Source organism: Notothenia coriiceps, unplaced genomic scaffold (genome assembly GCF_000735185.1).
Source record: "Notothenia coriiceps isolate Sejong01 unplaced genomic scaffold, NC01 NC01_scaffold00022443, whole genome shotgun sequence".
Classification (NCBI taxonomy): Eukaryota; Metazoa; Chordata; class Actinopteri; order Perciformes; family Nototheniidae; genus Notothenia; species Notothenia coriiceps.
Genome location: NW_011355144.1, coordinates 18,173 through 31,335, shown reverse-complemented (window position 1 = coordinate 31,335; position 13,163 = coordinate 18,173). Strand labels below are relative to the sequence as shown.

General features: G+C 40.8%; 2 protein-coding genes across 2 annotated transcripts; one reads left to right on the top strand and one right to left on the bottom strand.

Annotated features, from left to right (window-relative positions):
- The first annotated feature begins 1,319 nt into the window (after positions 1–1,319).
- prss23 (serine protease 23) lies at positions 1,320–6,608 on the top strand. Its single transcript, XM_010781015.1, has 2 exons — positions 1,320–1,622; positions 4,141–6,608. Exon 2 carries the CDS (start codon positions 4,151–4,153, stop codon positions 5,276–5,278), a length of 1,128 nt encoding a protein of 375 aa, XP_010779317.1. The 5' UTR covers positions 1,320–1,622; positions 4,141–4,150; the 3' UTR covers positions 5,279–6,608.
- An 886-nt stretch (positions 6,609–7,494) lies between these two features.
- LOC104953970 (cofilin-2-like) lies at positions 7,495–13,091 on the bottom strand. Its single transcript, XM_010781014.1, has 4 exons — positions 12,986–13,091; positions 9,068–9,378; positions 8,898–8,974; positions 7,495–8,456 (listed from the first exon to the last, which is right to left on the bottom strand). Exons 1-4 carry the CDS (start codon positions 12,986–12,988, stop codon positions 8,344–8,346), a joined length of 504 nt encoding a protein of 167 aa, XP_010779316.1. The 5' UTR covers positions 12,989–13,091; the 3' UTR covers positions 7,495–8,343.
- Positions 13,092–13,163: the final 72 nt, after the last annotated feature.

Below are 13,163 nucleotides of genomic sequence, written 5' to 3'. Positions count from 1 at the left end.
ATTTTAATCAGGGTTGAGTACCTCTTTTATTTTATATGAATATTCTTATGCAAATGGTTTTATTGATAATGTCTCAAATTATTGCTTAATTTTCATATGAACATCTTAATGGAAATTCTGCAGTTTTTTCTGTAATAGCTTCTGTCATATGACCCAATAACTTCTAATCAATGTAGCATTGTATTGCTACACTGGAAAAGTAGGACACAAGTCTAATTACTTCAATGGCTTCTAAAAAATGTGTGTCCTACTTGCCAAGTGTGGCAATACTGTAAGGATTATGAGTCATTACGTCATATGATATGGAACCTACTGACAAAAAGGACAAACAGTTTTGAATAAAAAAAACTGCTGATTTGTTCATAAAAATATTCAAAGAAAATATAAAGAAGCACCAAAATCTAAAACTATACTTGTCCAGTGAAGTTACAATTTCTGGTATGAATGTGCGAGTCACTGGGTCACATGACATGGATGCTTTTGAAAAAAACTAAAGTGGTCCTCTATCAAAATATTTTGTATATAATATTAATACTTTTAGCATAATCTTCACTAATATAAGTAAGTTAAATAATTATAAGATAAGTATAGTATGCCTACAAAATCATAAAAGAGTTAATAGTCATAACAAAGTCATAGTGTTGATAAAACCTAACCACTTCCTTACTCTATTGCAGAGGTTGGAAGTAACTAAATAATTTACTTTATGATGTCAAAAATAATCAACACTTGAATAAGACTTTAGTTACAGCTGGAGTAAATTCACAAGCTACCCTGCAGTAAACAAAGTAATTAAAACTAGCTGCACCTTTACCAGCTTTGAGAAACACTTTAATGCATCAATAATTATAATCAAAATATGTAATATATATTATTCTGAAATGGACCAATCTGGATAATGAGTACTTTTACTTTTGGTACTTTAAGTAGGCCTATATATTGATGCTCATACTTTTGTACTTTTAGTTGAGTTACTTTGAATGCAGGACTTTAACTTTTAACAGAGTATTCATACACTCTAGTACTATACTTTTACTTAACATCTGAGTAGCCTACTTCTTACACCTTCACTAAAAGTCATACAAATGTTAATAGTCATATCAAAGTCAAAGTGTAGATAAAACCAAACCAGTTTAGCCTAGCTAGCTCATGTAGCACAAACATGATTGCTATATCCCTCTTTCTGTACTTGTTACGTGTTATATGTTTAAAAGAACTCAATTAAAGTGTGGAAAAAACTGTGTTTGAAGGTTTATGTCAATACTGTATCTCCCCCTCTCCTCCCCCCTCAGCGGCGGGGAGGCGGGGCGTCAGGACCGTGAGGCAGAGAGAGGGTAAACACTTCTTTTCAGATGGGACACTTTTATTTGTGTCTCTGTGTTTGAGCTGGCAGCTTTCAGACGAAGGGCTGTCGCTGCCGGACATCCAGAGCGACTCAGAAGCAACCTGGCGCTTCACTTATCAACGGAGAAAGAATTTCTGGAGCACTAACCCGGAGAAATTACCTGCCTGTCACCGGAGAGGATGAGGGAAAACCTTGGGACTGATCCTGAGGGACCCGTCTGATGGGGAGGACAACCTGAGAGGGATGTAAACACGGATCATCGATCTCTAGTCAGGAGGTAATGGATTACATTTAGTATTTTATTTGACAAAAGTCAGAGGGTCCCTTTTCTCCTGTCCTGTCTTCGCTTAGGTGCCTAAAATGTGGGACAGACCACCTGTGTTATATTTACAGGGGTTTCCACAAATTAAAGTTAAAGTTAAAGGAATTTTAAAGCATTGTGCTGCCAGGTGAAAGGTTCATTTAAATCCAAAAGTGAGGGTGTAATGATTGTCAAAGATTAAATATAAAGTAGATAATATCCTAGTTTATATTTTCATAAATATGTCTATTTTCATGTGATTTAATGCAATACCTTACTGTACAGCACTTTGATCTTCATGTGTTGCTCTACCAAAACGTTTACTTTATATATATCATTATTAAATTAGGAATATCTGTATGTGGTGTCAGGTGTGTCCATACTGTTTCATGGTCCAAAACATTCCTATAATCATCTTCCCAGTTCAATCTGACAGAGATCTTGTGCTCCTTTGTTGCATGACAGATATGAGAGGGCACTGAACTTCATTTGACTCTTCTGCATACATTATGTCAGACAGGATTAGATCACATGTCGGTGCTGAACAGGGAGTCCATAGGCTTCAGACCTATGCTTCAGACCCTCAAACTGGAGTGTTTCTGGATACCTGACAAAGTACATGTCTTTTGTATTTTCACCTTCTATTATTTGCAGTATAATGACTGTGAAAGGATGAATATGCAATACTTTAAATTACATTTCTCCAGGTTACAGCGGTCAAAAATAACATTCTATTTAGGTGTTGTCACTTTTGCACAGGGTTGTCGTCTGGACGATTTCCCTTTTGTTTCCAGGAGAATGAGCCTCTAAAACCTCAAGAAGAGCTTGGAAATGTTGTCTAAACAATGTGTTTAAACACTGAAACAGGTTCTCAAAACACAGTAATTCCAAGGCTTTGCATACGTTTTAGAACAGCCTGTTTGAAAGTGATACATATACATTACTTTAAATTGCACTACAGGCTTTTATCCCAGTTTACCACTTCTTTACGGGCCAATTTACCACTTAAGATCCTCTGTCTGCCACGACTGTCAAGCATCTGACACGTCAACATTGATGTCAGTGTGTAGTTCCCCTGCTTACAGAAGTAACTTCTCTCCTTTGTAGGGATTTAAGAAGCAGCACTAGGTGTGTGTACCGGCCCCACCCTGCTCTTTGTTAGGAATAATCCTCTGTTTTACCGCCGTGCCTCGACTTGTTTCTTTTCACTTTTTACACACCTGCTCTCTTCCTGCCATGAGTGCCTCCGGGCCCACTGCCTTTAGAGGGGATCAAGTATCTCCTTGCTGCTGCTAATCTGCTCTGAAAGCCCCGTGCACACTGTGAAGTAGTTAATGTTTGATGGCGAACCACATCCCACCTCTGAGCTTTGACACATACAAGACTGGAGGGTTTTTAGTGTAACCTCCCGACCTCTTGCTCAGTCTGAAACTCTTATGTATGCAGTCAATAATGCAGATAAGCAAGGAAAATACATCGTCATGTTTTCTTTTTGATTAAATAATGACACGCTGCAGTTATTTTCCCTTTCAGAGCGTCTGCTTCTCAGCTATGTCTGTGACCACTTTACTGTCTCTGGTATTTAACTTTTTCCTTTTCCTGCTTTGGAATTTGTCAGTAACTTTTTCACTAAAAAGCTTGTTTGTTTCCATGAGGCTGAAATCCTGTCTTCCTGTTAATCTATATTGTAGGAACAAGTGGTTCTTTGTTGCCTCGCCACACCAAACTCAGACGTGCATTGCAACATTAGATTTTGCAAGCTGACCTCACAAATCACTGCTGTGATTTACAATCAACATTCAACTGTGAGAGAGTCCAGATTTATGAGGGATAAGTGTTTGCAAGACGCCTTGTTTGAGAATGTTTTCCACAGTTGTTATCTCGACATACATGTAGGAATTCATGCAATCAAAAGTCCCTTTCACACATGTAGTGCATACCTGAAATGTTCAGGAACACTGTATGCATGGTGTCATGTGTAAATGGGAGCAGGGATCGATACTCTTGGAGCACTCGAGACTTTGTAGTTTGCCTGGGAAAATCCTGTGTTAGTGTGAATGAAAGCAGTAAGAATGCAAGTAAAGGGATATTTCTGTCTGCCAAAAATGTCTTGTTCATGTTTTAGCATTAAGCCTTGACGCCAATACTTGCGACTGATTTGACAATTAACAATGAATTCATAAATAATAATCATTACTACACAAGAACACTGAAGAATAAAATAAGTGGTTTTAACTTGTATTTAGTTTTATGACGGTCGGCAGGTATTGCATTACTGCCATCTGATGGACTATTCCTTGCCATGAATCTTGGTCTTGCCAGCAGCCTCCTGAAATGTGTTACAAAGTAGTTTGACCGTTAAGAGGGCCCAATGCTCGTTATCGCACTGTTGTAAAGGGAGGGGTTATTCAGTTGGTTGCGATCTGCAAGTGTAGAGCTCGCCAAATCCCAGACACTGTGTTTTCTCACCTGTGGTTATTTTCTGTCGTTGCAGTGTTTTCACCATGATGAGCCAGATCTCCCTCCTGCTGACTCACCTGCTCTTCCTCCCCCTCACCCTCTGCCTCCTGCACCCCCCGCCCGTCCACGTCCCCACGCTCGTCCCCCACGTACCGACGCCTCTCCTCCGCTCTCACTTCAGCGCTCACGCTCAGCTAGACTTCACCACTCACTGCAACTCCAGCTGTTTCCACAGAGGAGAGCAGGAGGCCCAGAAGGAGCAGCTCTCTGAGAAACTGGCCTTTGAGACGCTGTACGCAGACGGCTCCCGCACCCTCACCACTGTGGATGTGGAGGGTGATGATGAGGAGTTTGAGGGTAATCCCTTCACTCAAACTCCAAGACCAAGAGCAAGAGTGAAGCCCAGGCACAAACGTGTGAGGCGGCAGATCTACGGAGCCGACGGACGTTTCAACATCCAAGGGGACAACTTCCTGCTGGATTACCCTTTCTCCACAGCCGTGCGGATCTCCACCGGCTGCACCGGCGTCCTCGTGTCTCAGCAGCACGTCCTCACTGCTGCACACTGTGTGCATGATGGGAAGGATTATGTGAAGGGGGCACGAAAGCTCAGGGTGGGATTCCTGTTACCTCCAAACATCAATGGCAGCAAAGTCACGTCCTCCAAGAGGCCTCTGGTGCGCTGGGCGAGGGTGAAGCGTACCCGTGTGCCAAAGGGCTGGATCCAGGGCCCTCAGGAGGTCAGCATGGACTTTGACTATGCTCTGCTGGAGCTGCGTTGGCCTCACCGACGGCCCTTCATGCGCCTCTCGGTGGCCCCAGACTCTGACGACCTGGCAGGGCACCGCATCCACTTCTCTGGCTTCGACAGTGACAGATCTGGGCAGCTGGTGTACAGATTCTGTCCCGTGGAACAGGAGTCCAGCGACCTGATATACCAGCACTGTGACGCCCGACCGGGGGCCAGCGGGTCAGGAGTTTATGGCAGAGTGTGGGACAACAGTTTAGAGCGGTGGGAGAGGAAGGTCATCGGCATCTTCTCCGGACACCAGTGGCTGGAGATAGATGGGGAGAGTCGGGATTACAATGTGGCCGTGCGCATCACTCCTCTGAAGTTTGCTCAGATCTGTTACTGGGTGCACGGTAACAGATTAGACTGTGCCCAGGACTAAAGGACGAAGAGGTTTTGACAGAATAGCATGAGAAACTCCAAAAAGCACAACATATGCAGGGTGAAAGGGTTTATTTTGCCTGAAGAAAAAAAGAGTGAAATAGGACAATGTGTACATTTCTGCCACTAGAGGGTCTCTCAATTAAAAACCATAACATAAGACAGAGTTGGGTGTCATCGCGGAGTAGTGTGGGATCATGGGAGTTGATATCTTAAACAGCATTGCCGGCTTTGCGTTAGCTTCTTCCAGTGAGGGTTCCTTCATTTTCCATGTTTGAGTAGTTTTTTACCAGGAGCAGAATTACCCACAGTGGTCTCCTTCTCTCCAAAACAAACAGGCTTGGTCATTAAAACCAGTAAAAGCACTTCATAAATCTAAAAATCATTGTTTCTCAAACGCTGCTTGGCTGCTACTAACGTTTGATCTGTTTATCACATCATTTTATGTCCTAAGGGCCGAAGACTAAAAACCTTCATCTAGTCAAAATATATTGTTGAAAATGACAGATGAGTTAAAGGTGTAAAGTAGTTATATGTGGCTTAAAACTTGATGAAAAGTGAATTTAGGATTTATTTATTTATTCTGGCAAACCACTAGAAGCTGACGCATGCACACAGGTGGCATGAAACCGTTACCTTGATTCAAATGACAGATTTCTCTAGGTTTGAAAAGTGTTGGAAATATAAGAACACAACTCAGCAACACATGTAACACAGGTTTAGTCATATAAAGAGATTTTAATATGGAGATGTTATGTATCACACCATTAAATCCATACAGACTTTACGTTTGGATCGCCTCCATCGAGTTATTTCCCTCTATTTAATTTGCCCCCTGTAACCTCCAGGTCTATTAAACGAATCTGCCTTTGAGATCATCACTACGGCATCTTTTCATATGTCTTCACCCACAGTCAGATTAATAACAGTCAGGGTTTCCTCAGTATTAACACAAGCCACTTTTTATAAGAGGAAAAAAACACTTTTGCTGGCGTGGCGGTGTGTCAGTAGCACAGGATTACTCTCCTACTGTGTGGATGATCTAATCTACTGACATTTGACTTTAAATCTTTCCTGCTCTCTGTTTTGACTTTGGGGAAATTGTATTAGCATTTTAAAAGCTCTTTAAGGATCATTTGGTTTATCCCTTTGGTCTGCATAGTGCATACAAACTTAACATTACATTATACACATAGATAATAATACACAGTAAAAACTTCAGTGATGCTTCCTGTCCTTTCAGCAGACAGTACGCTCTTCTGAGAGACAGTGTTCATTTTATTTTTTTGAAAAATGCTTGATATATTTTAATAAAAAGAGATTTATAACAATGTTTGTGTCAGTAGTCTTGACTTTGAGGTTTCAGGCGTGATGTTGTGGCGCCTTCCTGCGGTCAGAACAAGTACTGCAGCATCCAAGGAGCAGAACCGCAGGGAGGTAGTCACATTTTTTTTGTTGAAAAATACAAAGATTTAATGGGTCCAGTTTCCCCAAATATTTAATAATTTATTATTTTAGGGCTTTACAAAGCAAATTGTTCAATTCTACATTTAGGATATAAAATAGTAGATGAAGGTTTATAATAAATTCTTGCAGCACTATTTTGGTGAGCTGATTATATTACTTAAGATATGCACATATTAAGTTTCATATTTGTGCCTCTACTGTGACATGTTTACCTGCTTTAAGGTTCAAAAAGGTATTTATTTCCCTCATATTAGTGACCGTTTCTCATTAGAGATAAGCTGCTGCAGAGCCACTAGTTCAAGTATACTACGCCATCGAGTGGCTCCGAATGCTGGGTATTTAAACATTCCTTCGGCGCCACTTGACGTAATATACTTTAAATAGTGGCTCTGCAGCAGCTTTACTCGACATTGCGAAACGGCCACTGTCTGTATTTAAGCACCTCTTTTCCCCCTCTGTCTGAAACCAGAGCCCAGTCTGCTCTGGTTAGCTGGTCGGCTCCGATGTGATTGTCCCGCCCCTTAGCCTATCACATACAACGTGCTGGAGCGCTGGCCAATAGATGCGCGAGTTTTACATTATGTGATTAAGTTCCGGAAGTAAACAAAGGAGTGATTGAAATATAAGACTTTTCATTGAAAGCCATCCACCACAATCATGATGCCAGTAAAGATAAGAGAAACAGAAATGTGACTAAAAACACTGACATAAAACATGCAAAACACAACAAGTTGAAAAGAGCAAAACAAGTCAGTAGTTTAGTGCTTTTTATTAGAGATAAGGAGACGATACAAAACACCCACCATTCACTTTTCAGTCTAAACTTAGACCGCTGGTCTTCCATTTACACATCGCTCCCCATCAGGCCTTCATAACACCAACAATTTTAATTCAAGGAGATCCCCGCTTCAACAAGTACAAGGAATGTTGTCTGTTAACTACATCAAATGCCATGATATTGAACCTGAACTGGAAATAAAAAGGAATCACTCAAATTTTGAATTTGCATGTTCAAAAACAAACAAAATGGAATAACAAAACGCAAAAATATATATATTTAACCGTGTTTCCCCCAGAGAAGGTTTTTGATACAACTTGTGATTAGTTCATACTACAACTAGTCTCAACTACACACACTTACAAAACTTAACTAGAAGTTTGGCAAAAAGAATGTAGTTGGAACGATTATTTGTCAGGACTGAATGGTTGGAAAACTAAGGTTATTGTCTGTCCCTTTCTCTGCAATCATTCAAATGGAACCCAGAAAATAATAACAGAACCCTGAACATGAACAATATGTGTATTTAAGTTTTAACGTCATCCTCCTTCCTCTGTTGCATCTTAATTGTGTTCCTTTGTGTGTTTTGTTCATATTCTTTATGTTGCGTGAACTGGAATGACAGTCATTTGTGGAATTTTTAGTTTTTTGTATACTGTCACTTGACCCAAAGCCCGCCCACAATATCCCACCCAGAGAGTCCCGCAAATAGTGCCGTTTCTGCCCTTCACCATACCACACTGGAATGAACTGCTAAACCCAACAGATGCGTCTGAAAGGCCTCAATCGAAGCAAGAGAGGAGAGAGAGGGGGGGGGATATTTAAATAGGGGCTCCTTCTAGGCTGATTACTGACGAGCCTCCGAGCTTCTCTGCCAGAGCTTGCCGGTCCTTCAGATCTTCCAAACCGTTCACCTGCCACTCGTGCTTAATACCTGAAATACAAGAAGAAGTGTGAGAATGACAATGTTTCAGAGTGTTCTGACAAATGATTAAATCTATCTGCATTTTCACTTTTATTAAACAAGGTTTGCGTCAATAGATGATAAAGTAAGCTAAATCATAAAATGGAAAAATTCTTAAATGGGATAACACATAAACAGATAAATGTTCCATCATGCAGATTAAATACAGATCGTCATAATCTGGGGAATTTTCTAAATCCCCCCAAAAACAAGAACTTTATTCTTAGGCTGTATTGTTGCTGCCCTACAATAGAGATTCATTAAATAAGCTAAAATAATAATCAACAAAGTTCCAAATGTTGTTTGATAGGAGCAGGTGAGTAATACATCATCATCATCATCATCATGGTTTATGTGATGTAGATTGAGACATTTCCTCATCCTTAAACTATACAGTAAACGGTTGTTTACCTTCAAACTTTCTCTTGATAGCGTCTTTTGAGCTGGCATAGATCATCTTGCTCTTCAGAGGGGCACTCTCTGGAGCCCTGCGTTGGATGGAGAAACATTATTAAAGCCAAATGTTGTTTAAATGATGGACATACATACATACTGTAATATCTGATAAAGGCAGCCCTCACCAGAAGATGAAGACCAGATCCTCCTTCTTGGTTTCTTTGGTCTCGTAGGTGGCGTCGTACAGGGCGTAGCGGCAGTCGTCGGGGGGCAGCATCTTCACAAAGTGCTGGTAGGGGTCGGTGACGGTGGTGCCCAAGTCTCCCAGCAGGATCTCTTTGCCTTCATCCAGGACAATGTTCTTCAGGTCCTTGCTCATGCAGAACAGAATGGCCTTCTTCCTCTTCCTCTTCTCTTCCTCGTTCGCCTGAGCCTTACGGACCTTCATGTCGTTGAAGATGGCGATAACTTCATCTGTGACTTTCACACCGGAGGCCTGCGGAGAGAAGAACAATCAGTTACCTCAAGTTAATGCATTTACATTTCGCCAGGGCAGTGGCCATTTGTGACACTGAGGTCAGAGCTACAGGTGATTTCAGGTGGATGTTTTCAAAAATAGCAAACCACACAGTGTTTACAAGCTACACAGCAAGAATCATAGGTTTTCCTTTAAATGTCATTCTTACAACTCTTCTGGTTGTCCTTTAATTTACTTAAATGTTTTATTGCTGCATTTTTTTCTTTAGGTTTTTATTATTTTACCAATTTGTCTTTTTACCTTTTGTAAGCACCAGTTTCAATGCTTCATTCTCGACCTCTTAAATGTATTTTTGATTTGAAAATAAGATTGAATGAAAGAAAATATGAAATCACGTTTTACATAGGACGAAGGAGACTAACCACATAGAACATGTTCAAATATTATCTAAATATAAAATGTTTTACATCAAATGGACATTACACTTTTAAGTTCCATATCATCAAACAATGACACAGCTTTTCAAATGTTGGCTGGTTCCTAGTCATGTGAAAATAAGCTAGGTCAAATGTCATTTAAATTGAGAGACCAATTGTTAATGAAAGCATTTGTTAGTGAATTCCAGCCCTACTTTCAGAGATAGTTTTTGCCTGAAGGAGGAAACAGTTGCCATTGTGTTTAACAGACAAGGGACGACTTCATTACAGTAAATACAGACATCAGGCTGAAGAAAGGCCTGAGAGGGCGTCATGTGACTCACGCACGGCAGGAAAACTCCTAACGAGGTCAACTAATAAATACGATTGATTAGAAAAAAAAGGTGTGGCCATAACAAGGTGATAGAAGAGTCAAGACGTGATGTCATCTGAAAATGATTGTATTGTCCGACTGTCATTATAGCCTGTACATCCTTATTTAAGGTCAGCCTGAAGGAATACTGGACTGATGCACAGATTGTGTCGTGAACTGCAAGGCCAAAGTCCATTTTGAATATGAATACTAAGCAAGTCCAGCTCACAGGTGTGTCCAAGTGTCTGTAACTGTATAAAAACATTACGCAAGTTCTTTCAGAGGGAACAGTCTTGTATCTCTACCAGGAAGATGACCATGTGGGTGAGGTCAGGAATTAAGGGTTTAAGCAGCAGGGCTGGTTTCAAACAAAGGCTCTTCTGTAGAAATATAAAATACAAGTCACATCGCAGAGTCACATCTGCTCCGTAACTCAGGTCTTCTGACTTTGTTTAACGCACTTCATCACAGAGAAAAATGCAGTCTCAGGAGAAGAAAACTGCCATCTACCAGCAACGTGTCAATGGAAACACAAGACAATGAAAAGGAAATAACGAGACAGGAAAGACGGAAAAGGAACACAACTGCAGAGCAGCACAGACCGACACTGTTTGCTCAGGGCGTAAAAGGATGAGATAACAGGGCATTTCCGAGTAATAATTAACTAGCAAACAACCTTAATCACACTCCATCAATAAAACAAGTTGTACTTTGCAATAACAGCAACAAAGATATGAGAAATATCCAAGTCTGTCTCTAAAATATGTGCTGAGGTTTACAAATGTCTATACGGTCTGCATTCGAGACATCACATGACACGCAGCACTCCTCCTGGGGGGGGGATGCTGAGGAATCATTATGATCATATGGTTTGCAGCCCTCTTTTTCCTGTACACAACAATTTGTAGATTCAAAATACTTAAGCTTTTTACTTCCTACAGCCTAGCTTTGGCATAATTTCCCACAATTGTTTAGCTTGTGTTTATTTCGGTTGATGTAGCAGCGAGATAATTTCCCCATAGTCACGGTCACTAAGATCCAGCCTTATCTAATCTTAACCAATACTTTTCTTTACAAGTCAAGGTTCAAGTGAATATAAAACAGTCGCAATCCAAGTCTAGAATTCCTTTAGACAAGTTAGGATTATAGGCCTCATAGGAGCCATTTTAATCAGAAAACAAAAAGGCCTAATAAATGGTTTATTTTATAACTGTATTGTAGGAGACATTCTTTGGAACAACGTACATCCTTCTCTACATAACAGTTATTCCAAAACATACACACTTCGATGAATTGTGATTTATTTCTATTTATCCTCTCTTTTTTCCAGTATGACTATTGATATGAAATAAGGGCACGCATATTTGGATTTGAACCTCTCTTGTACAATGTTATACATTTTCATTAACTTTCTTTCACATGTATACAAGTGCGAACAAATGAAAGTAGAAATATATAGCACTGACAGGGAAAGTATTCAGGTTATTATAATGCATAATGAAAGTAATTTAAAAAAGGAAATAGCGATAGCTGATTGTTAACAATAAATGAAAATACATTAACAGGTGTTCGTCACAATTAATCTCTTATATTTTTGTTGCAATACAATAAATGAACGTTTAATGGTTTTGTTTGAAAGAATATTTGAATCAGTTTGTGTTTTCTTCTTGGTAGGCAGTTTATTGAAGTGACAGGCGTACAGTGTGTATTTAACGACTGTACAAATTAGATGCGCAACTAAAATAAGATGCGCAATACCGACCATGAAGATCTACAGACAGCGGCCCGTTAGCTTCAGCTACTGGATCCAACACTGCCCAACTGCCCTTACATAATGGACACAATTCTGTCAAATATGTACTACATCCTTATAGATACATGGACAACATCTTACATGGATACAGCAGGAAGTTAAAAGTTATGGCAGATCCCTTAAAAATACATCAGCGAACAAAATGGTCTTTGCACCAAATTCAGGGTGGGGCCATGAATGCAGCACACGCACGTGTGTGCGCTAGCTTGCTATATAAGGCAAAGCTCTGCTCAAACGTTTGTCAATTCACACATTAACTGTCACACAGCATCTCAGCCATAAACCTAAAAATGACCCATGTAGTGTCATTGTGGGCGAATGCTGAGCTAATGTGAAGCAAGCAAGCAAGCAGCGTCTAAAAAAACATGTTCACTAGAGAGCCGTGTACAGACAAAGAACAAGAAAATCTCAGACACCGCCAGCCATAATGGGTGTCATTCTCTGCCTCTGCTAACGCAGCTAGTTCAGCTAACAATACCGTTAGCTATGTTAGCCCCGGGGCGCAGCTGCACCTGCCAGCTCGGCTCTGAGAGGAAGCCTCGAGGAGGTGAAGTTACGGAAACATGATGCAGGAGACACCGAGACCAGCGTCATGACAACGGTGAGCCGTTAACACAGAGCAGGCCCCGGCCGCTTTGTGTCCGTGGAACACGGAGAGATGAAATGGCGCCAGTTGTTTTGGACATTTTTCCATATTTCCGGTGTTTTAACACGCTCATCAATAAACTAATGCAGATTAAAATCAACAGAGTGTTAAAAGGCAGCTTTTCCCGGCTGTATGAAAGCTTTGTTGGCGGTCAAGCCTCTCGCACCGCCTCTTGTTCCTGCCTAGCCCCAGCGCTAGCAGCAGTTCATGCGGCACAGAACCGGCTTCCTACGTTTGATGCTAAACCCAAAACCATCATCTAAAAATTAAATAAGAAACATAACCACAACCATCGTCATATCTAGAGAATACATCTCTATTGATCAGTATAAGCTCCTATAGTACATAAAGAGAGATGAAGACGCAGTTGAACCTACCATGGTGAAGCTCTGAGTAGGTCAGCGTCACTCTGGAAACTGAATGGACTGTGATGATGAATCGTCGGTCTCGCTCACACACTGGATACCCGACGTGAACGCGCTTATAAGCCCGAGCAAAGTGCACGAGCAGGAGCAGGAGCGCATGTCTGTCACCCCTGGTTGTCCGGCGGGTTTT